The sequence below is a fragment of the Hirsutella rhossiliensis genome, assembly GCF_020360975.1.
Source record: "Hirsutella rhossiliensis strain HR02 chromosome Unknown scaffold00005, whole genome shotgun sequence".
NCBI lineage: Eukaryota > Fungi > Ascomycota > Sordariomycetes > Hypocreales > Ophiocordycipitaceae > Hirsutella > Hirsutella rhossiliensis.
Genome location: NW_025408671.1, coordinates 4,378,545 through 4,404,032, shown reverse-complemented (window position 1 = coordinate 4,404,032; position 25,488 = coordinate 4,378,545). Strand labels below are relative to the sequence as shown.

Below are 25,488 nucleotides of genomic sequence, written 5' to 3'. Positions count from 1 at the left end.
CGACTTGTTATTCAAGGACATAACGACTTTGAGAAGACCACCCTCCTGACGCAATCTCCGACAATTCAACGCGTTAGCCAGAGACTCATCCTCGCTATTGCCCCGGACTTCTTCAAAACTACGGCATAACCCTCTCCCTCCGTGATATCACTCAGGCATACCCGCAATCCCAGACCAAGCTTTCCGGACCATTCTTACGTATTTGCCCACGGAACTACAAGGCAAATACCTAACGGAACAATTATTCGTGTTATTAAGCCCCTGTACGGTATCGCAGAAGCCGGAGTCCATTGGTTCCGCACATATCAGCAGCATCACCTCGAAAAGCTGGATATGTCTACCTCCACCTATGACTCCTGCCTACTGATTTCGAATACTGGCCCTGACACGCTCGGTATTGTTGGAATGCAAACTGATGACACCCTCATCCTTGGAACGAACAACTTTTCTACCCGTGAAGAAGAAGAGCTACAAAAGGCAGAATTTCGTTCCAAGCCCAAGACTGACATCACATACGGAACAACGGTTGACTTTAATGGTGCAAGACTGACGTTGCTGAATAATAACCCCCTTAAGAAAGGATCCCTTTTACTTCAACAGAAGGGACAAGCAGCAAAATGACCACCATTGACCCTAAAGCAATTGATCGTCACCAGCGCTACGTTGAGGAACGAGCGCGAGCCTCATACATTGCTTCAATTGCTCAACCGGAAGCTTCTTTCGATGTTTCAGTCGCCGCCCAAGTACAGACCCCTGAGGATAAAGATTACGCAATTTTGAACAAGCGACTGCAATGGCAAATGGATCACCAACTACGTGGCCTCACGTACAAACCAATTGATCTAGCTACTGCAAAGCTGATGGTTTTCACCGATGGTTCTTTCGCAAACAACAAGGACTTATCCTCCCAACTAGGATTCGTCATTGCCCTCGTTAACGAGACAAACCACAAAGAAAAACAGTTCGAGATTAGTGGTAACATCGTACACTGGAGTTCAACAAAGTGCAAACGTGTTACCCGTAGCGTCCTAGCATCAGAGATCTACGGTATGGCCAACGGATTCGACATAGGCATCTCCCTTGCGATGACTATGAAGATAATTACGGAACGACTCAACCTTCCTCCTATCCCTCTCATCGTCTGTACGGATTCGTACTCTCTCTACGAATGCCTAGTCAAGCTCGGTACGACGAAGGAAAAACGATTGATGATTGATATCATGGCCCTTCGCCAGTCATACGAGAGAGAGAGATAACAGATATTCGTTGGATCAACGGCGCAGACAACCCAGCAGATGCAATGACGAAAGCATCACCAAACCGAGCCCTGGAACGCTTCATCGATACCAATAGTCTGACAATTCGAGTCGAAGGATACGTACAACGTTCCTAACCGCTCCTTATACCTATGATCAAATGATTGCTCCTATCAGGAAGACCCTTCACTTCTTCCCAGATATCTACAGCTAAGAACAAGACGTCGGACCCACTTTTGGCAATAATGACACACGCCCTCACGGCACATTCCTTCACGGCCTTAACGCTACTATCCTTTAGACCCGTTCAAGGTGTTGCTGTGCTTCTCACAGCAAAAGAAGAGTTGCCTGTGTAGGAATGTATCTATCTAGTGGTGTGACCAACCATGGTTGGCACGTGACCCGTACGGTCACGTGTGCGGCTGAGGGCAGCGTGCCCCCTTTCTCCACGCTGGCCTCTGCCTCCTTAGATAGAGAATCAAGACGAATACAACATCACAGGTTAACCCTAGTACCGTCTCATTGCAGCAGCTGCCGCAGGTGCCTACCCACACTTTACTTTAAGAGTATAAATCGGATAAAAAAACAATAAAGAAAGACTACGACTAATTATATTCTACTTAAAAAAAACTATATAGTATAGAACTTAATTACCCTATTTACGATAAAGAATTCCTTATAATTATTTAAGCTTTTAAGGAATTTTAATACTACCTTCTTAAAAGTAAGTATAAAGTTAAGGTTTATATAGATTATAAAAATATCTTATACTTTATAACTATATAATAGTTAAACGGATAATAGATCTAATAGGCTAAATACTTATTAGAATTCGACTATAAAATAATCTATAGAAAAGGAATAGAAAACGGTCGAGCTAATACCCTTAGTCGACGAAGTAACTATAATATAAGAGTACCTATAGCGAAAGGATAGCTCTTAGAAATTAACGAAAATAGGAACTACTAGTAATAATAGCTAAATATAATATTTAAAGTATAACCTAATAACTTAATATACTAAAAGATCCTAAAATAAATAAAAGAATATAAAGTATTAAAAGGATATAATATAGAATATTTATAAATTCTAATATATAAAAATAAAATCTAGATACTACTAGTATTATAAGATAAAGTTATATAAGATATATACGAATACTTAATATATAGATACTAAGGAATCTAAAGAATAATAAAACGGATTAAATAATAATATAACTTCTTATAGCTTAAGGAAGTAGTACGATAAGTTATTAAAGAATATAAACTTTATATATAAAGTAAAGCTAAATAATATAAACTATATAGAGAATTATAACCGCTACTAGTACTAGAGAAACTATAAGATTCGATAGCTTTCGACTATATTATAAAGCTACTACTATTAAAAGAACCTATAACTAACGTTAAGTACGATAGTATATTCGTTATTACTAATAGATTAATAAAGTATAAATACTTTTTACTATATAAAGAAGTAAGTAATATAAAAGAGCTAGTATATATATTCCTATAAATAATTATTAGTAATTATAGACTACTAAATAAGATTATCTTTAATAGAGGAAGTATATTTATAGCTAAATTTTAGTAAGCTCTTATAGTATAATTAAGGACGAAATATAAGCTTAGTATAGCTTATTACCTATAAATAAATAGATAAATAGAACGACTTAACTAAACGCTTAAATAATATTTACGATACTATATTAGCTACGAATAAAACGATTAAGTTAAATAGCTACTAATAGCGTAACTAGCTTATAATAGCTTAGTTACGGAAATAACTAAGCTCTTACTAATATACGCTAATTATAAATATAACTTAAAAGCATTTAAGGTTACTTAATAAGGACTATAAGCGGAATAAGCGATACTATAAGTAGATTAGCTATAAAAATTATATAAAGAAATATAATAAGAACTTTAATTTATTAGAGAACGAATATCTACTTACTATAATTAGAAAAGATTATAGGGACTAATCTTTTAAGAGGGAGATATAGTCTACCTTATACGACGAAATATTAAAATAAAATAACTAAGTAATAAATTAGATTTTAAGAAACTTAGACCGTTTAAGGTTAAGAAAACTATTTTAAAAGTTAACTATAAACTTTTACTACTAATAATAATATAGATATACCTAATATTTTATATCTTATTATTAAAACTAGTACTACGAAACGTTAAACTATAAGATAAAATTAAAGTTAATAATAATTAAGAATATAAAACTAAATAAATACTAGATATAAGAAAATAAGATTAGTAATAAGAATACCTTATTAAGTAGAAGGGATATAGACTAAAAGAAAATACCTAGGAACTACTTAAGCACTTAACCTACTATAGTTCTCTACTTCGATAGTTCTACTAGTAAAATCTACCCTAGGTATTATAAAGTCGCTTAATAAACTAATAGCATTTTAATTAATTATATTAAATCTACCTATAGATTAAATATCGACTACCGCTTTAGATTCTTAGCGCTTAGCCTTATTAAGGTTATCTAAGGAACGAAGGCCCCGATAGACTATCTTAATACCCTTTATCTTTAGCTAGCGCTTTTAACGGTAAAGCTACGCTAAACGAGCTAAGGCTTTATTTAAGTCGGCTTAAGCCTTTAATATTCGCTCCTTAGTAATTTCTTCTTCTTTATTTAATCGATCGGACTTTAGATTTATTCGGGATACTAGGAAATATATTAGCCGTAAATAATAAGTAAGATAATAAAGTTACTTATAGGAGCTAATCGCTACGCCCGACGTATTATAGGAACGACCCCGCTATATATATTTAGTATACTTAAAAGATTTCTCTAGTATTTTATAGCGGAAGCCGCGTAATAAATAGAAAGAATATAGTATAACGTTAAAACTAAGACGATTAATAGACTTAGCTAAATAAATACGCTTAAGGGTCTTACGAGAACGATCCTTTAATACGCGACTAGATATACTATTAGTAGTATATCCTAAGGGATAGAAAGGACGAACGAGGAATATATATACGCGCGATAAGGGTATATTTATATACGGCGGCTAAGGTAGTAGTAGGTCTTACGGATAAGACTAAAAGGAGGGGAGATATCGTATTACGACTACGGTTAGCGGGCCGTAGGAAAGCTAGCTACGTTTACGTAATAATACGGCTTAGAATAATAGTTAGGACGAGAAGTCACTTAGGCTTAGCTTACCTAGAGCGTATATAAGCTAAGTAAGCTTTATATAGATAGATTACTACTTAGGAGTATAGCTTACGAGTAAGCTATGGTAAGCTATAAAGGGGATTACGGCTAGGACCGTAATCTAAGGATAGTCTCTATAGGTATATATAGCTACCTACTTTTACTCCTTTAGATAGATAGCTCTCTAGCTTTTAATATAGATCTTTATTATAATTCTATCTCTAATTCTAATTACCTAGTTATAGTCTATAGTCTATAACCTCTAACTTATTACTAATATAATATACTTATTATTACTTAGACCACGCCCTATTATATCTGCTAATATAAACCCCTTAATAGGTTTATCCCTTAGGAATAATACTAGTCGTTATAATTATCTAGGCCTACCCGAAAAAGGAAGAGGCTGCTACTAAGGAGGCTATATAAGGCCTATAATAAAGGTATAAGATAACTAAGCTAGGGGAGCTAAAGTAGTTCCTAGGGATATAAATCCTTTAAAATAGGTCCTAACGGACTATCTAGCTTACCTAAGACGCTTATATCGATAAGGTCGCTTATAAATTCCTCCCTAATTCCCTCGATAAGAAGCTTCCCTCTACGCTTATATTAAATAAAGAGCTTTTACCTAATCCATCTATTTAAGCTAGGGAGCAAGAGAAACACTAATATTAATAGAAGGTAGGCTCCTTACTTTTTTTAGCTATTTCTACTAGACCGGATATCTCTTTTACGGTCTCCCGGCTAGCTAGGTATAACTAGAATCCTAGCCCTAGGCATTAAGAAGTAGTAGATAGAGCTATCCTTTATCTCTATTTAATAAGATTATATAGTCTATGCCTAGGAAGGTAGGAAAGGAAGAAATTAGCTACCGAAATCTTCCTTTATTTAAGCGATTCGTCCTTTATAGATAATTCCTTAGATAGAAAGAGCTTATAAGGGTATATTATATCCCTTTTTAAAAGAAATATTGCTTAGAGAGCTTCGAAGTAAGCTACTATTATAACTTTTAGTATAGAGGCAGAGCTACTAGCTCTTTTAAAAGCGTTAAAAGAAGCGATTTTCCTTAGCCGGCTACTAATATCGTTATAACTATAAATTCCGACCCTATTAGCTATAGAATGCAATAATATATAAACTATACGAATTCTTATAGAAAATAGTAAGTTATCGACCTAGCTATAGTATATTAATATCTACTAGCATTAGTTACGCTAAGAGGTCTAAAGGGGACTTATTTCCGTCCGTTAGGTTTTAACGGTATTAATAAAAGCCGACGGTCTTACGAAGCCCCTACCGAAGTAGAAGCTAGCTATCTTTTTATAGTAAATTAGGCTAGAAGACGTTCGAGAGAAGCTATCCTTAGAAGCCCGCTTTAAGAGTCTACGAGAGGAGCTAATAGCACGTAGGAGGAAGGAGACGTCTATAGCCAAAGAGAGGAATTAGGACTTATCCTAGAGGAGGGCCCCTAGCTTAATTAGGACTTACTCTTCTTAAAGGCCCCCTTTTTAGGGACTTATCCTTAGAGAAGCCCCCCTTTCTTATAGGACTTAATTTCCTCCTTAAGGCCCCTTTTCCTAAAGTAGGTCTAAAAGAGCTTAGGGCTAAAACCCGGATTTCTTAAGTAGGGGATAAGTATAGACTAAGACCTCCTCTATACGCTTACCGGCCTAGGTATTTAGCTTTACCCTTTCTATAAGGGCAGGCTATAGCTAAGGGGGTGTGTCGCGAAGCGTGGCCTGATTTCGTAGTTCTTAGAGATATCCCTTAGTACGAGGGACTAAGGAAGCTAAAAACACCCGGTATAGAAGAAGGAAGAAGGAGCTAAAAAGAGGTATAGTATAAGGAACGGTGTTCCTACTATAAATAAAGCAGCTATAATATACTCTCCCGATTATATAAGCTAATAAGTAGTATATTAATTATAGATAAAATCTTATCCTATAGAGTAAGAATCGCTTGTTATTTTATATGTTATTATGCATTAAACGGGTTGCCGGTTATCGTATAATCGGGAATCGAAGGAACAGAGCTAGCTTAGAATGCTAGCTAAGACCTCTTAAGAACACCGGCACGACTAACCTCCTCTAAACATAAATATTAGTAGAACTAAGACACTTCTAGATTTACTCGAGATATCACGGAATTCCCTAGTCTTAGGGCTATACGGCAGCCTAAATCTAGTCCCGAAAGGTTCTTCCGTTTAGCTACAATTGTCTATATAAGACAGTATGTCCGCTAGTAGATAGATTAAGTATTATTAACTTTAACACCTCTTCTATATACTAATACACTACTAATAAATTCCGTTGAAAATCCTACCTTATACTCCTTCTTCCCTTCTATTACGTAGTCTTACGTAATTCCTTAATTTCCTAAAATTCCGCTTTTACTTATATACCTTAAGATATAGAAAGGAGGGTAGGGGCATAAGGGGAAGTAGAAGTAGCGATAGCTTCCTATAGAGGTAGCGAGAGATAAGACGGATATACCGGCAACGGCTAGAAAGGAGGGGAAAAACCGGTAAAAAGCTTAGTAGTCGAAAGGATATTAGTAGCTTCTTTAAGTAGGATCTTCTTTATTAATTAAGATACTAAATAGATATAAAGAGGGGCGTTAGATAGAGGAAAGAAGGATAATTAAGGCAATATAATAATTAATCCCTTACCGTAATTGCTGCTCCTATAAGAATTAAATATCTCTGCCCTGCCTATCCGACCCCTTACTTCTACTTTTACCTTTATATATTTTATATATACTTCTTATATCTCTCTTCGCGAGAAGAAAGCTATTGCCCTTTTTACTTATAAAGTAAAGTATATTAGCCTTAGGGAGGTAAATAAAGAAGCTATTTATTTAAATATGCTTTTTAAAAATATTACTAAGGATCTATTTATTAAGATTCTTAATACTATACCCCCTATTTTAACGGATAATACTACTACTATTAAATTAATAGAAAATCCGGAATTTTATAAAAGGTCTAAGTATATAAGATTAGCCTATTACTATACTAAAACTAGTATAAGAGAAGGGGAAATTAAAGTCTTTTATATTAAATTAGAAGATAATATAGTAAATATATTTATAAAGGAATTAAGACCTAGATTACTCTATAAATTTAGAGACGGTCTATCCTTAATATAAGTTCCTAAGCAATTAAAAGGGGTTTTTAGATATTTTATATACTTTCTATATCTCTCCCTTACTAGGTTTTTCCTTTTTAGGTTTCCTAAAGAAATATTTACTAGGTTTTTATCTATTAAGATTTTCCTAGTAATAATAGGTTTTACCTTATATAAGGTTATCCTATAAATAATTATTATAACTATAGATTTTTCCTACTATAGGTTTTTCTATTAGTATATACCTAAGGATTTTTTTTCCTAAGAAAGAATAGGTTTTTATATATCCTATTAAGGTATAAGAATAGTTTTCCTAAATTAGGTTTTTACCCTATATATATACTACTATAAATAAATTAGTAAAGAGTATATAAATCTACTATTTAAGGGGGGCTATAAGGAACTATATTCCTACTATAAATAAAGTAGCTATAATATACTCTCCCGATTATATAAGCTAATAAGTAGTATATTAATTATAGATAAAATCCTATATTATAGAGTAAGAATCGCTCGTTATTTTATATGTTATTATATATTAAACGGGTTGCCGGTTATTATATAATTAGGAATCGAAGAAATAGAGCTAGCTTAAAATACTAGCTAAGACCTCTTAAAAATACCGGCACGACCAACCTCCTTTAAACACGAATATTAGTAGAACTAAGACACTTCTTAATATACTCGAGGTATTACTAGATTCCTTAGTCTTAGGGCTATACGGCAGCCTAAATATAGTCCCGAAAGGTTCTTCTATTTAGCTATAATTATCTATATAAGATAGTATGTCCGCTAGTAGATAGAGAAAAATTTATTAACTTTAACACCTCTTCTTTATACTAATATATTACTAATAAATTCTATTAAAAATCCTACCTTATACTCCTTCTCCCTCTTTATTATATAGTCTTATATAATTTCTTAATTTCCTAAAATTCCGCTTTTACTTATATACCTTAAGAGATAGGTAAGGCAGAGATATATAATTCTTATAGGTATAGTAATTATAGTAAGGGAGTAATTATTATATTTCCTTAATTATCCTTCTTTTCTTTATCTAACGCCCTTCTTTATACCTATCTAGCATCTTAATTAATAAAGAAGATCCTACTTAAAGAAGCTACTAATATCCTTTTAACTACTAAGCTTTTTACCGGTTTTTCCCCTTTTTTCTACCTATTACTAGTATATCCGTCTTATCTTTCGCTACCTCTATAAGAAGCTATCGCTACTTTTACTTCCCCTCCTACCCTTACCCTCTTCTTTATACCTCCTTTTAGCTCCTTCCTTAAAACCTATTTTTTAGCTTCCTAGGTCCCTTATACTAAGGGATATCTCTAAGAAGTATAAAATTAAGCTATGCTTTACGATAAAACTAGCTACTAAAATCTATATTTATTTAAGCGATTTATCTTTTATAGATAATTCCTTAGATAAAAAGAGCTTATAAGGTTATATTATATCCCTTTTTAAAGGAACTATTATATAAAGAGCTTTAAAGTAAGCTACTATTATAACTTTAAGTATAGAGGTAGAGCTACTAGCTCTTTTAAAAGCTTTAAAGGAAGCTATTTTCCTTAGCTAGCTACTAATATCTTTATAACTATAAATTCCGACCTTATTATCTATAAAATATAATAATATATAAACTATATAAATTTTAATAGAACGCGTAAAGCTACTAACCTAGCTATAGTATATTAATATCTATTAATATTAGCTACGCTAAGAGGTCTAAAAGGGACTTATTTCTATCTATTAAGTTTTAATTATATCGATAAAAGTAAATAGTCTTATAAAGCCCTTACTAAAGTAAAAGCTAGCTATCTTTTTATAGTAAATAGGGCTAAAAGATATTTATAAGAAGCTATTTATAAGGGAATATATATTACGGTATAATTAGTTAGGTAGTAGAGATAGCTAGAAGTACTATACTATATATATTATATTTTCCTTATTATAAAACTAATACTTATAAGAAGAGTGATTTTTCCTCTTTTATTAAAATAGTAAGTAGTTTATAATATATAAGTAAGGTAAGCACGATTCCTTACTAATACCCTATTAATATATTAGTACTACGTACCTAAGTACTTTATTAGCCTATACCTCTTAGTAGCGCTCTTATAATTATCTCCCCTTTTATATAGACGTCTTAGCTATATCTAGAATATATATTACTTTCGCTATACTATATATATTCGGTTAAAAAGAGAGGTAGTTTTAGTTATATATTACGTATATACGCTTATATAAGTATATATTAGTCTACGCTTTATAATATTAATAGTTATTATACTAGCGGTTACTACTAAGTAACTATTACGGTATTACTTATATATTAGCCGCGTAACTATAATATAAAAAGCATACGTATATATCTCTTACTTCTTTTATTTTCTTTTTTTCTTTAACTCTTCCGCTTATAATTACTATAGAGTTTTACGCTTTTTTTTTATTAATCCCTTATACCTTTTTATATTACTTTTTATTAACGATTTATTAATAATAATACCTTTTATACTAAAGAAGATAAAGAACTATAACGCCTATTTCCTACGCTATATATAGGAGTAGGTAGTAGTAGGTTTGCCCTTAAAGCGTAAGCGATCGGCCTAGAAGTCTTATAGCGACGTTAGTTCCCCTTTAGTAAAGAAAGCTAAAAAAGGTATAAGGGAATCTTAGTCTTAAGAGACTTCTAGTTTAGAACCTAACGTTAGTAAGGGTTATACCCCTATTACCCCGCTAAATACCTTAACTTTAACTATTAATAAGCCTACCTTTATAGGCTAGGAAACTTATAAGTCTATTACCCTTATTAGTAATATTAATACTAGTAAGGAGATTATACCTAAGCGCTCTTAGGTAAGTGCCGATAACCTAGCTACTTTATCTTAATAGGGCGGCTTTTATTACGGAGTAGGCAGAGGCATATACGTAGGTGCCGTCCGTAGGATAATATTAATAAGCTATATAGAGCTCTTCTATACGCGGCTAGCCCGCCCCTATACTTATAGGATCCGGCCCTCCGTACGTAACTATACGGCTTAGGCCGCGGCCTAAGCCTATTACCTATAATAGTTAAAGACTCTTATATAATGCCCTCCCTTAAGCGCGGCGTAGCGCTGCCCTATTAACGGCTCCCGTATAATTAAGCCTATACCGCGGGCTCTTCCCTACCCTTTCCCGTTAATAGGGCCGGCCCTACTAGCCCTATTATCCCCGCGCCCGTTAGCCCGGGCAGCTAGGACCCGGCTCTATACTCGTCGGCCGGCTAGCCGTTTAAATAGGGGCATAACCTATTATATATACCCCTAAGTAGCCGGCGGCTAGTCCGGACCTACGTAAGCCTTAGGTTGCCCGTCCCCTTTACCTTAGGCAGTATCCTCTACTAAGGGGTATATAAGGCGGCATCCCCCCCTTCCCCCTTTCCTTCCTTCTCTCCCCTCTTTAACCGTAGTAGTAGTATTAATAGGTAAGTTCCGCTCTACCTAGGGCGTTAGTCCGTTCCTAGCTATACGGGCCGCTCTATTAACGTATGCTCGTAGTAGTAGCGGTAGTAGTAATAATAGCCCTAATAATAATAATAACTCTAACTAGTAAGTTCCGCGCCTTATAGAGCGGGAGGCCGTATTCCGTTATACTAACTTCCGCGATAGATATATCCGCCTCTCCCTCTCCTACCTCCTCCTTCTCGGAGCGTGCGGAGTTATTCGTCGACGCCGTACTAGCCGCGGCCGACGACGACTCCGCCGCTGCCGCCGCTCTTGCCCGCGCCGCTGCCACCGCTCCTACCGCCGCCGCCGCCGCCTCTACTACGCTGTTCGCTCTTACGTCGCCCCTTAGGGTAACGACGCCGTCCCCGCCGCTACCTATAACGCCCGGCCCCTCGGCCCCCGCCTCTATCTCCGCTACCCCCGTAAGTCCGTAGTTAGGCAAGCGTAATAGACGTTATCCGCTAACCTCCTATAGTATAAGCGCTAAGTATAGGCCGGCGCCGCCCGCTCGGCCCCCTATATACGTTATACGTCGTAGGAGCTCGACTACTCCGACTAGGCCGGGCGCCGCCGCGGCGGCAGCTGCTATTAGTGCGCGCGAGCCGGCCGCGCCTATAAGGCGGCGCCTCCTATCCTACTCGCTACGGCGTTAGCTTAGAAGGCCGGCTCGCACGGGTAGGCGCGGGGGGCTACTAAGAAGCGCCTTACCGCCGCCGCCGCCGCCTACCGTAACCTCCGCGCCCTTAAGCGATAGGGCCTTATGCCTAAGTAAGTCCTACTCCTCCGCTCCCTTATTTCCGCCTCTAACGCACCCGGCGCTAGGGATACTGCCTCCGTCGCCCTATCGGCGGTCCCCTTAGCTATGCCCGCCTCCGCTACCGCCGCTGCCCCTACCGCCGCCGCTAGCCGCCGCCCCTCTGCCCCTAGAGCCGCCGCCGCCGCCGACTAGCTTACGGGCTTAGAGGGCCGCCTTAGCGCCTTAGAGACCGCCGCCGCCGCTAATAAAAAGGAGGAGGCCGATAAGGATAATAATAATAAAGATAATAATAATAATAATAACGATAAGGAATAGGCCTAGGTAGTCTAGGGGCTCTACCCCGTAATAAACGCTGTTTTTATCTCTACCCGTACTATTACGCTTATATTGCCTATATTACCGTAACTGCCCCCTTCGCTATACTTACTTTATAGTCCTAGCCTAGGCTACTATCGGTAGTCTGCTAGTCCGTCGTTCTCGTTTACTATTTTAAATAAGGCTTTAAACTTATCGAGGGCTATAGTTCCCGTAAACTTATATACGGGTTCCTATATAAGGTCGAGATACCCGCGCTACTTAATAAGGACCTCCTAGCGTTTCCCCTTACTAACCTTTTTCTAGCGCGCGGCCTATATCTCTTCGACCTTAAACTCGTCCTCTCCCTTTACCTTAATTATAGGCGGTTAGGCGTCCGCTACTTCTTATCTAGGCAGCGGGTTAAAGGAGGCTCTACGAAGGAGGTCTACGTTAATCTTATTATAGACCCCCGTTAAGAGACTATCGAGCTCTATAACCTATAGGCTAATAACCCTCCGTACTATAAACTTCGCGTATAGCTAGTTAAGCTTCTTCTTTAGCCGTGCCGACCTATAGTTACGGAGGTCTAGCTATACCTTATCTCCTACCGTAAACCTATCTACTAGGGCCCTAGTCTTATTAGCGTGCCGCTCCTAATCTTACGCCGCGGCGGCTATCGCGGATTAGTAATAATCCGTGGTCTCCTATAGCTTTTATATAAACGCGGAGGCGCGGCCCTCCGGTAATAAATTACTATACTACTCCGCTACTACGTTTACGGTAAAAGGAACTAGTAAGGGTAGTTCGAAGCTATACGTTATAAAGAAAGGGGCTATCTTAATAGAGGTATATAGTCTACTATTTAACGTAAGTTAGGCCGCGGGGAGCTAACGGTCTTAGTCTACTTAGTTATAGGCTACGACGGCCTATAGGTAAGCCTACGCCTCCTAGTTAACCCTCTCGGGCCCTCCGTTAGTCTATAGGTAATATACCGTGCTAAGTAGCTATATAATCTAAAGTAGCTAGTATAAGTGCTACTAAAAGCGGCTAGTCTAATTCGATCCCCTATCGCTTATAATAGAGGCTAGCTAGCTATATAAGCGGGCCTAGTATTATAGGAAGCGCTCTATATAGGACTCTATATCTATAAACGGTATCGGCTTTAATACTATAGACTTATTAAGTCGGTCCTTAATTACCTATATATAGCGGTTACCGCCCTCTATAAGTAGGAGGTCTATTATAAAGTCTATCTATATATACGTATAGAACCGGTTAGGTACTAGAAGCTACTTAAGTAGCCCCTTAAGCTATGCCCTTTAAATCTTAGTACGGCTATAGATATCGTAGTTACGGAGGAAGCGGCGAACGTAGTACTATAGGAGGGGCTAGTAGAAATCCCTCGCGAGGCCTACTACTATGCCCTGCCTACCCGGGTAGCCTACGATACTAGAGTTATAGACGAGCTAGACTAGCTTCCCTCGGAGCTCGTTCCGTTCGTCTAGCTCTAGCAGTCTATCCTTCTCCCTAGCTTCTATAGTATACGGCGCGCCCGGCACCTATAGTCTCCCCCGCTAATATAGGTGCCCCCGTAGGTCGATATAATAGTCGGCTACTTATACCTTTAGCTTTAGCTTTAGATCGAGGCGTCGAGCGCCGGACTTAACGGCGCGGCGTATACTCTCGTAGGTGCGGTCTAGAGACGATATCCTATCCTATAAGCGCTAGAGGACCTTATCTTAGAACACCCGCGCCGCACGTGCCCCTAGGCCGGTCTATCCCTCCTTACTAGGCCGAGGTAAAGGTACGGGGGAAGGCTTATTTATTAGCGCCGCGCCTTCCTCTACTAGGGAAGCTCCTATATAAGTCTATAGCGCTTCTTACGGGATAAGCTATAGATCCCGGGCCTCGATATCTGCTCCCGTTGGCCGGTCCTAATCCCTCTAGAAAAGCGTATCTAGGACTACGGAGTCCTACCCTAGCCGGTACTTAATCGAGAAGTTAAAGCGTAAGAGATACTCCGCCTAGCGGGCTTACCGCTCCGAGAAGTGCTAGCGAGTTATAAAGTACTCGAGGTTCCTATAGTCTATAAGAACCTCGAAGCTCTTATAGCTCTAGAGCTCTGCTTACTATTACTCGAGGTAGCTAATAATCGCTAGTATCTCCTTATCGTAAATAGCGTAATTCCGCTCCGCTAGGGTTAGCTTACGGGAGTAGAACGCTACCGGTTACTTTTGCCTATCTACCTCCTAGGAGAGCGTTCCTCTAAGTGCCTAGCCGCTATAGTCTGCTTTAACTAACGTAGACCGGTCGAAGTCCTACTAAAGTAGTACCGGGGCTTAAGAGAATAAGTCCTTAAGCGTGCGGAACGCTCCTTCCTATATAGGCCCTTAGCGAAAGGCAGTCCGCTTCCCGGTAATCTCGTTTAGGGGTATTATAATATAGGAGAAGCCCCTAATAAATATCCTATAATAGTTCGCGAACCTAAGGAAGCTCTATACGCCTATTTACGTAGTTAGGGTAGCTTAGTCCCGAATCGCCTAGATCTTTACGGGATCCGCCTATATGCTTACGTCGGCGTAGATAATAAAGCTTAGGTACTTAACCCTCTTAACCCCGAATTCGCACTTATCTAGGTCGAGGTAGAGCCTATAAAGTTAAAGGCGCTCTAGGACCCTCCGTACTTTCCGTATATAGTCCTCGTAGGAGCCGCTTATATAAATAAGGATATTATCTATATATATAGAGGCGAACTCGTTAAGGAAGTCCCGAAGTACGTTATTAATATAACGCTAGAAGGTAGCGGGCGCTCCTAAGAGGCCGAAGGGCGTTATAAGCTACTCGAATAAGCTATAGCGTATACGGAACGCCGTCTTCTACTCGTTACCCTCTAAGATCCGTACCTTATAGAACGCCTATTTTATATCTAGCTTCGTAAACTACTTCGCCTTCGAAAGGTTACGGAGCGTATCCGAGATTAAGGGTAAGGGGTAGCGGTCTAGCCTCGTAATTGCGTTTAGAGCCCTATAGTTATAATAGAACCGTATCCCGCCCCTTAGTTTACGTACGAATAGGACCGGCGCTCTTACTTTAGAGCTGCTTACTTAAATAAAACCCTTATCTAAGAGGTCCCTTAGCGTCTTCTTTAGTACTAGTAGTTCCGCGTATAATATACTATATAGCGGTCCGAATAGTACGGGTAGTTCCTGCCCCTTTTTATTAGTACGGAGTACGATCTTATAGTCTACCCCTAGCTTATATAGGTTAAGCTTATCCGCTTCCTAGGACTTAAATAGCGGTAGGAGGTCGTAAAAGCGCTCCGGTATCTACTACCGTAGCTTAGAGGGCGACTTCGGCTTCTTCGCTTAGAGGGCCTTATCGATGTCCGCTAGGCTAACTACGTAGACCGCTACGTTAGCCGCTACCCGGCCTTCCTCCCGCTCTAACTATCGCACGGTTCCTATAAAGATAGAGGCAAGGACTTCTTATACCGAGTATAAAGCTCGCACGCCTAGTCCTATGCCTATAGAACTATCGTTATAGCGGACCTACCGTTATATAGGCCTAAACTATAGCTTCTTCTAGTACGGAACCGAGTATAACTCTATATATAATAACTAGGGTTTCCCGAGGATTAAGGGAAACTCTAGTTAAGGGATTATATAAGCTATAATAAGCTTATAGCAACCGTCGACCTCTATAGCTAGCTATATAATGCCCTTAATTACTATACCCTCTATCGCGCCTAAGGCGCCCTTTACTCGCCTTAGGGCGATCTTTTCTACCGGTACTTATATCTCTTATATAAGCGCCTCGTTAACTACGGCGTAGCACTAGCAGCCCTCGTCTATAAGGGCGGCGACGGGCAAGGAGTTATTAACTATAACCTATATTAAAGTAGGCTCCTCTTCTATATAGGCGGATAATTCCTCCTTCTCCTTTGCTAGTGCTAGTAATTAGGGCTCTAGAGCCCGTCTTTGCTCTAGAGCTACTTTTTTTTCTCTAGGCCTAAGGGAGCGGAGTCCTCTTTATTATCTAAGGTAAGAAGCGGTTCTATCTTCGCTACTCGAACTACTATAGGCCGCTTAGCTAAAAAGAAGGGGCATTTTAATATAAAGTATATAAACGCGCCGCAACGTAGGCAGCGGCCGTTAGCCTTCCTTTTCCTAATTTCCTTGCTTATTACCTACTTCGCCCGCTGCTTAAAGAGCGGGATAGTATAGGGGATATTCAAAGACGACTTCCTACCGCGTTTAGCTCGGTCCGTGCGGGTAGCCGATATTAAGGTGTCTCTATTAGTATCGATAGTTAGCTATTCCTCTTATAGAGGGGCGGTGATCCTATTACCGCTATACGGCGTGCGCTTACGAAGCTTCTAGAAACGCGGCGTCTACTTATAGCCCTATACTACTTTTATTAACTAGCTTATATACTCGCCGTAGTTAGTAGGTATAATTACGGGGATAAGTAGCTCCCGTAGGGCCGGCGTAATCGAGTTCCGTAACTATATAAGCTTCGCGCTATCTTCCTATACCGTGGTTCCCGCTGCTTATAAGAGCGTCTCTTTAAAGTCGGGGAGGAATTCGCTAAAGGTCTGCCCGTCCCTCTACTTAAGGGTCCGTAGCCTATCCTACGCCTTCTCCCGCTCCTATACGTTGCTAAACGTATATATAAGGTGTTAGAAGAAGTCCTATAGGTCGCGTCTACCTCTAGGGCCGCCCTTATCCTAGAATCCGGAGATCCGCCGTATCTAAGGCTCCGGCAGCGTATAGAGGAGCGAATACTACGCTATATTACGATAGCCGTTTAGGCCCTATTTCTCGTCTATTATAAACTTCGTCTATAGCCGGCTAAGGAAGAAGTAGAAGGACTTAGGCTTACCGTCCTAAGTCGGCTAGGGAAGCGGCTTCTATATTAGTAGTGCCGCCGCCGTAACCGGTATTGCTAAGGTCGTAGGGGTTAACGCTAGTCTCGTAGACGGCTCCCTTAGTATAGCGAGAACCTCGTTCTTCTCGCTAGCCGTCGCGCTTCTAATCGCTTCTAGGATAGCTATAATACTTCCTATCCGCCTAGGGGGTAGCGGGGTGCTCCCTTAGGGAAGCGGCACCCTTTCCGGGGAGATATCTATTAGATCTATTAGTTAATAGCTTATACTATTACGGAGTAGGCAAAGGCGTATACGTAGGTGCCGTCCGTAGGATAATATTAATAAGCTATATAAAGCTCTTCTATACGCGGCTAGCCCGCCCCTATACTTATAGGATCCGGCCCTTTATACGTAACTATATAGCTTAGGCCGCGGCCTAAGCCTATTACCTATAATAGTTAAAGACTCTTATAGCTTTAGCTAATAAAGGATTATTACCTAGGCCGCTCCTTAAAATAAGTAGGCCGATATTAATAACGAGGCTAAGCTAAATAAGGGCTAAGACTATCTTAATACCTAGCTAAATAAGGGCTAAGATAATAATAACGGTAATAATAGAGATAGCCGCGATCTAACTCCTTTTACTAACGAACTTAAGAGCGGCGGTACTAAAGATAAGGGCACCTAAGCGGCGGTATAAGGCGGTTACGCTCTTATAAAGAAGCGTACCTAATCTAAGGCTAAAGCCCGCTTAGTTAGGGCCTAAGGGGTTATCCCTTATAAGCTCTAGTATATATATTATTTTAAGATAGTTATTAAGGAGTATAGTACGACCGAGCCTAAGCCTATTAAGGTGCTCTCGATTAGTTATATTTTCTTAAGGGTTTCCTTAATATGCTATAAGTAATACTATAAATATACCGCGACCTATAACTAAGTAAGTTTCCCCTTAACTTTAAATATTACGATTAATAAGCTAATCTTTTTTAAGGCCGCTCCTCTTATATTTAGTAACTAGGCTAATATAGTTACTATTATTAAGTACTTATACGAGCTTAATAAGCCAAAGACTAGTTATAAGGATACTAAGGACGATAGCTTAGATATAGGCATACTTATTTTTAAGGAGGCTAATTAGTACTATCTTACTATTATAGTATAGTATTTAGCCGAGGCTTTTAACGCTACTAAGATAGCTTATCGTAAGTCCTTTAAGACTATAAGTATATAAAAGTCTATTATTATAAGTTTTATCTAACCCTTTTATTAGCGACCGCCTAATAATATACTAGGTTAAGCGTGCTAACTATTATATATTAATTAATAAGCGCCGCGAGCTTATTATTCGCTTTAACCCTATACCCTTATTTAATATCGCCTATATAAGCCTAGAGTACTAAGCCTAAGAATCCTAGTTAAAACTCCGCTTTATTAATAGCGATATAAGCTATACTTTATAGTAATACGCCTTACTATTTACTAAGGCTAAGGTAAGTGCTATACTAATAAAAATAGGTCTTAACGTAGAGGATAAAGAAGGAGTAAAGGATAGGGTAGTTTTAGTATTTCTAAAGGTATTTAATATAGCGGAGGGGGCGCCTTAGTTAGTTCCCGCTATACTAGTAAAAAAGAAAGGTAGTTAAAAGTAATAGATAGGTCTTATCTTTCTTTTATTTAGTTATAACTATCCTTCTCTCCTTTATTATTAAGGTCTCGATAAAGTTATAGTTTAGTTTTATTTTTCCTTAATAATATTTAATAGGTAATATAAATAGTTTTCCCTTATTCTCCTATTTTACTATTTTATATATAGTTATAGAATATTTAAGCGTGCTAGTACGTTAATAAGTTAGTAGCGATTTAGTAGGGATTTATTACTAATTTAGTAGCGTCTTCTTATACTAATAGGTTTCCTTACCTTACTTAGTCTTAGGCTTTTTTTTCCCGGTTTAGTAAGTAGTATATTCTTTAATAAGGTCTTAGCTATTTACTATATCTTTAGTATCGACCTATTAGTTATACTTAGCTAGCTATCCTTTTTATTTAATAAGGAAAAAGGTATTACCCTTAGATCTCTTTTAGTCTTTAATCTCTTAGACTTCTTATTTACCTTTATTATCCTTTAAGTCTAGTATTAATAGGGTTTTACTATCTTTATAGGTACCTTTTTACTCCTTTTATAGCTCTAAGAGACTAATATAGAAAACGTTATAGAGGTATAAGTACTTTTCTAAGAGTATAAGACGATATACTTACTTTCTAATAGCTTATAGGACCCGAAACTATTTAATATACTTAGGTAAGAGTTTTTTTTTTATCTTTAAAGCGTAAGTTCTTTATCGATAGTACTATAAGGTCTCTTACTTTTAGTATAAGCGGGTTAGTACCTTAAATTATAGTATTTCGCTTATAATTTAATAGCCTTTCCTTAGTATTCCTTAAGCTTCTTTTATAGCTTTTATAGCCTAGTAACTCTTACTCTTACTTTAAGTACCCCTTTTAAATAATATCGTCCTTAGTATTAATATAGAAGTTTAGTTAATAACCTATTAATACTTTATTAAGTAATAACCTAGTTATTATATTCTTTATATTATTATATATAAACTAAGTAATATATAAAAGTAATGCTTAGTTAGTTTATTCTAAGTTAGTAAAGTATCTTAAGTAGTATTATATAGCTTAGTTTATTTATTTTATTTACTTATTAGTTTATAGGTAAAATACTATTAATAGCCTACGTTTTACTTATAAGATAAAATAAAGATCTAACTAAAACTTACTTATAAATAGGGACCCTTTATCTAAGATAATGCCTTTTAAAGGTCTATATACTAATTTAACTTAGTAATAGAATAATTCTACTAGCTTTAAAGCTATTATTATCTTAGAAATAGGAAAGAAGAGGTAATACTTAGTATATTAGTCTACGATTACTAAGATTATATTAACGTTTTATCTATTATACTATACTTTAAGTAGACCTATAGTAAAGTCTATTAATAATTCTTCCTATAGTTATATAGGATATAATAACGATTATATAGTATTATAAGGGCGATGCCTCTTAGATATTATACCTTAATATACTAAGTATAACTAAATATATTTATTTATATCTTTTATTATACTATCTTAGTAAAAGTTCCCTATTAATAGTTCGCTAATATATTAAGAGCTAAAGTATCCTATTAATAGATCGTTATAAAAGAGCTATATTAGCTCTTATTATAAGGCTACCTTTAAAGGCACTATAATATAACCCTTTTATAGTAGTAGTTTATCTAAGTATACTAACTAGAAACCCTTTCCTTTTAAGAAGTCTTTAGTCTCCTTTAGCTTATTAATTACTATACTAACTAACTAAGTACGTTATAGTAACTTTAGTAATAGTTCTAGAACTTCTACTATATAAACCTTTATATAGTAGGCCGCTTCTTTAGCGGTCTTCCTTAAGAGTAACTATTTATAACTAGCTCTCTCTTTAGCGTAATCGGCTAATCGTTTAGGTCTTATACCTAAATTATTATAGTTTCGCTATAGATAAGCTTATATATTTTCCTTATATAAAGGCACTTTACTATACTTATATTAACTTAAGGTTAGGTATCTCTTTACCTATAAAAACGCTTTATTATTTCTCTATATAGATATAGTATTAATAGTAGCTAGCTTCGCTTATAGCTTTAGTAATAGTTCTATAAATAAGGGCTTTTTATCTTTATATCTAAGCATTCTTAATAGCGCGTTTACTAGGTTTAATTTACTTATATAATACTTAATCGTAAAGTTAAATAGTACTAAATATATATATTATCTTACTTACCTTTTATTTAGGGAGGTCTAGCGTATAAACGTTTAGAAGTTATAGTAGTCCGATAATACCTTTACTTTATATACTACCCCTTTAATATAATATCGCTAGTATTTAAATAACTTAACGATAGCGAATAGTTCTTAGTCTAAAATACTATAATTAAGTTTAGCTCTAGTAAACTTCCTTAACTAAAATATAATAAGATAGTAACGCCCTTTATTATTAGGTTTAGAGATAATTCCTATTATTATAAATTTTAATATATCTATTTTAATATAAATACGTCTTTCTAGATCGTAATATTAAAGGAGTAAGGATCCTTAAAAAGTATCCTTAAGAGCTTAAAATATTACCCTTTTAGTAAGGTTTAACTCTATACTCCCTAGCTTCTTCTTATTCTTACTCCCCTTTAATAATATAGTTAAGGGCTATAACTCTAGAGTACCTATATATAAATCGTCGGTAAAAATTATAGAACCTAAGGAAAACCTAAATATTATAATAGGTTATAGGTTTAGGCTATTAAGCTATTACCTCTACCTATTAAAGGTCTATTAATACCCTATTAATAGATAAAATAAACCTAAGGAACTTAACTAACTATTAATAAAAGGTATACTTCGATAGTTCTATATAAAGCTCTATAGCCCTTAGCCTTTCTATTACTTATTCTAAGTATTTAGTATATTCTTCTCTTATCTTAGAGTATATAAGGATATTATTAAGGTAGACTATATAGATTATATCTATAAGCCTACTAAGCGCTTAATAGATATAGCTCTAAAACGTAGTTAGTACGTTAGTAAGTTTAAAGGGTATCACTAGGTATTCGAAATATCTATAATACGTTTAAAAAGCGGTCTTTTATTTATCTCCTTTTTAAATTTAAATACGTTAATATATATTCTATATATTAATCTTAGAAAAACTCTTAGCTCCTTAATAGTAGTTAATAATCTTTAAAATAAAGGGTAAAAGGTACTAATTCTTTTATATAACCTAGTTAAGTCCTTAGTAGTCTATATATAGCTATAAGGTACTATCCTTTTTTAAAATAAAAAGGATAAGCGCCCTAGCTAAGCTCTTTAACTCCTAGATTATTTTCCTTTTTATTATATCTTAGATCTAGTCGCGTAATACTTAGAGTTCCCTTTATAATAAAAGGTAAATTAATCTATAAAGGGGTTTTATATTAAGGATTAAATTAATTAAATAATCTATTCCTTTTCTAGCTAGTAGTAAGTCGGATTTATTAGCTAAGAAAGTATCTTTAAACTAGTAGAGAGTTAGTTAGATTTCGGCCTATTCTTCTTATAAAATCCCTTTATCTTTATCTTTATCTTTATTTAATAGTAAGATTAGCTTAGGATTAAGCGCTATTATATATACCCTTACTTTATTTTTATATTATTAAAGGAATTTATAAGGGTTTATAAGGTTTCGCTACTTAGTTAATACTTAAACTACTACTATTATTTCTATAGGATAATATAAATACGTTTATCCTTTAAGGTAGTAACTAATAAAAGGATTAATACTTAATCGTTTAGCGTTAACTTATTAGTACTAATATAAAAATAAGTAATTATCTTTTTAGTACCTCTTATATTTATTATTTAGAGCGGTATTAACTATACTCTATACTCCCTTACCTTACTATTATTAAGCCCTAATAACTTAAGGTATAATTCTCGCGAAGAGAGATACGAGAAATATATATAAAATGCACGAAGGTAAAATTAGAAGTAAGGGGTCGGATAGGCAAGGCAGAGAGATTTAATTCTTACGGGAGCAGCAATTACGGCAGGGGAGTAATTGTTATATTGCCTTAATTGTCCTTCTTTCCTCTATCTAACGCCCCTCTTTATACCCGTCTAGCATCTCGATTAATAAAGAAGATCCTGCTTAAAGAAGCTACTAATATCCTTTCGACTACCGAGCTTTTTACCGGTTTTTCCCCTCCTTTCTAGCCGTTACCGGCCTATCCGTCTTATCTCTCGCTACCTCTATAGGAAGCTATCGCTACTTCTACTTCCCCTTATGCCCCTACCCTCCTTTCTGCACCTCTTTTTAGCTCCTTCTTCCTTCTTCTATACCGGGTGTTTTTAGCTTCCTTAGTCCCTCGTGCTAAGGGATATCTCCGAGAACTACGAAATCAGGCCACGCCACACACCCTTAGCTATAGCCTGCCCCTTAAGGGCATAGCTAATATATCTTGGGCTAGTAAGCGTATAGAGGAGGTTCTTAGCTCTATACTTCTCCCTTTACTCGAGGAAAGCAAGGGCCCTTTTAGGTCCCTAGGCTCTTTTAGACCTACTTAAGGAAAAGGGGCCTAAAGAGGGGAAAGTCCTATAAGAAAAGGGAAAAACCTAATTAAAATAGGGGGCCCTTTAAAGGGAAAAGCCTCTTCCTTTTCTTCGGCTATAGACGTTACCTTCTCGTACGTGCTATTAGCTCCTCTCGTAGACTCTTAAGGCGGGCTTCTAAGGATAGCTTTTCTCGAACGTTTTCTAGCCCTATTTGCTATAAAAAGATAGCTAGCTTCTACTTTAGCAGGGGCTTCGTAAGACCGTCGGCTTTTATCGATGCCGTTAGAGCCTAACGGACGGAAATAAGTCCCCTTTAGACCTCTTAGCGTAACTAATACTAGTAGATATCGATATACCGTAGCTAGGTCGATAACTTACTGTTTTCCGTAAGAATTCGTATAGTCTATATATTATTGCATTCTATAGCTAATAGGGTCGGAATTTATAGTCGTAACGATATTAGTAGCCGGCTAAGGAAAATCGCTTCTTTTAACGCTTCTAAAAGAGCTAGTAGCTCTGCCTCCGTACTAGAAGTCGTAACGGTAGCCTGCTTCGAAGCTTTCTAAGTAATAGTTCCTCTAAAAAGGGATATAATATACCCTTATAAGCTCTTTCTATCTAAGGAATTATCCGTAAAGGACGAATCGCTCGAATAAAGGAAGATTTCGGTAGCTTATTTCCTTCCCTGCCCTCCTAGGCGTAGACTATATAATCTTATTAAATAGAGATAAAGGATAGCTCTATCTACTGCTTCTTAATGCCTAGGGCTAGGATTCTAGTTATGCCTAGCTAGCCGGGAGACCGTAAAAGAGATATCCGGTCTAGTAGAAATAGCTAAAAAAAGCAGGGAGCCTACCTTCTATTAATATTAGTATTTCTCTTACTCCCTAGCTTAAAAGGACGGATTAGGCAAAAGCTCTTCGTCTAATATAGGCGTAGAGGGAAGCTTCTTATCGAGGGAATTAGGGAGGAATTTATAAGCGACCTTATCGATATAGGCGTCTTAGGTAAGCTAGATAGTCCGTTAGGACCTATTCCGAAGGATTTATATCCCTAGGAACTACTTTAGCTCCCCTAGCCTAGTTATCTTATACCTTTATTATAGGCCTTATATAGCCTCCCTAGTATTAGCTTCTTCCTCTTTTAGGTAGGCCTAGATAATATTATCGACGTAGAAGAAGACTATGATTTTTTCCTTTTATATTATACACGGTTCCTAAGGGACTTTCTTAAAGCCTAGGGCTTTAAGGGAACCTATTAAATGCTATTGCTAAAGAAGGGGTAATCTTCGTAGTCCGTATAGAGCTTTCCTAAGCCGTAGAACCTTTCCTAGCTATTAGAAGCTTAGTAGAAGGCGTATATAGATAACTTCTTCTTCTTCCTCGAGTAGATAGTTAATAAAGGCGTTAACTATATCTATCTATTCGAGCTCGAGGTCGAATTTTACTACTATAGCTATAAGGGTCCGAAAAGACATCCCTACTAAGGTGGTTGCCCTAGTAGGTAGATCCCCTTTTTCCTATTAATTCCTATAGATAACTAGCCGGGCTTTATACTTTTAAAGGAAGCCGTATTTATTAGTCTTATAGATAAAGACCTACTTATAGCTAAGGACCTGTTTTCCTCTTGCCTTTTCCTTAAGGACCTCTTTGAAAGACCCTATCTCTTCGTATAAGGCTAGGTAGTCTTTCTAGGCCTAGAAAAACTAGTCTCTAAAGGGGTGTTTTTCTAGCTACTTCTAGTTTACTAGTAGGTCTAGGAGGTCTCTTTTATATACCTTCCTTGCTAATAGCTAGGGCTTAAAAAGCCGGCCTACTATAAACGCTCCGTAGGAACCGTCTTCTATTAGCGTTAGGTAGAAGTCGGAAAATCGATCGAAATAGGGGAGAGGTTAGTCTTCTTTCGTATAGGGCCCTATACCTTCCTTTGCTTCTCGAAGCAGGGATAAAAAGGCAGCCGGATAATCTTTCGAGAGAGGTGCCTTTCCTACCCCCTTAGGGGCCGAGACGGGAAGACTAACTAAAAAAGCTGCTTCTAGATCTTCTTCTTATTCCGTAAGAAGAGGCGTAGGAGGTAAGCGTATTCTAGCTCTACCGCTTTCCTATAGTCTCCTTCTTCGTCTAGATTATCTAATCTAGTAGCTTCCTCTTCTTCGAAGTCGGCGTTATCCTCGACTACTTCGACGTCGGTTTCTTCTTTTATTTCCTTATCTAGGGCCTCTTCTTAAGACTATTAGGAAGGGGGGATTTAAATCTTCTAAATTAGCTAACGTTATAAGAGTAAGAGGGGCTATTAATCCCTCTTTCTATCGAAGAAGCTAGATTCGTCGAAAATTATATCCCTAGTCGAAATAACCTTCTATAGAAGAGGA

The 25,488-nt window shown here is 37.0% G+C and overlaps 1 protein-coding gene across 1 annotated transcript; it reads left to right on the top strand.

Annotated features, from left to right (window-relative positions):
- Positions 1 to 617: 617 nt before the first annotated feature.
- HRG_05980 (polyprotein) lies at positions 618 to 1,256 on the top strand (the record flags this gene model as incomplete). Its single annotated transcript, XM_044864451.1, has 1 exon — positions 618 to 1,256. The coding sequence occupies one exon, from the start codon at positions 618 to 620 to the stop codon at positions 1,254 to 1,256; it is 639 nt and encodes a 212-aa protein (XP_044720983.1).
- Between the last annotated feature and the right edge of the window lie 24,232 nt (positions 1,257 to 25,488).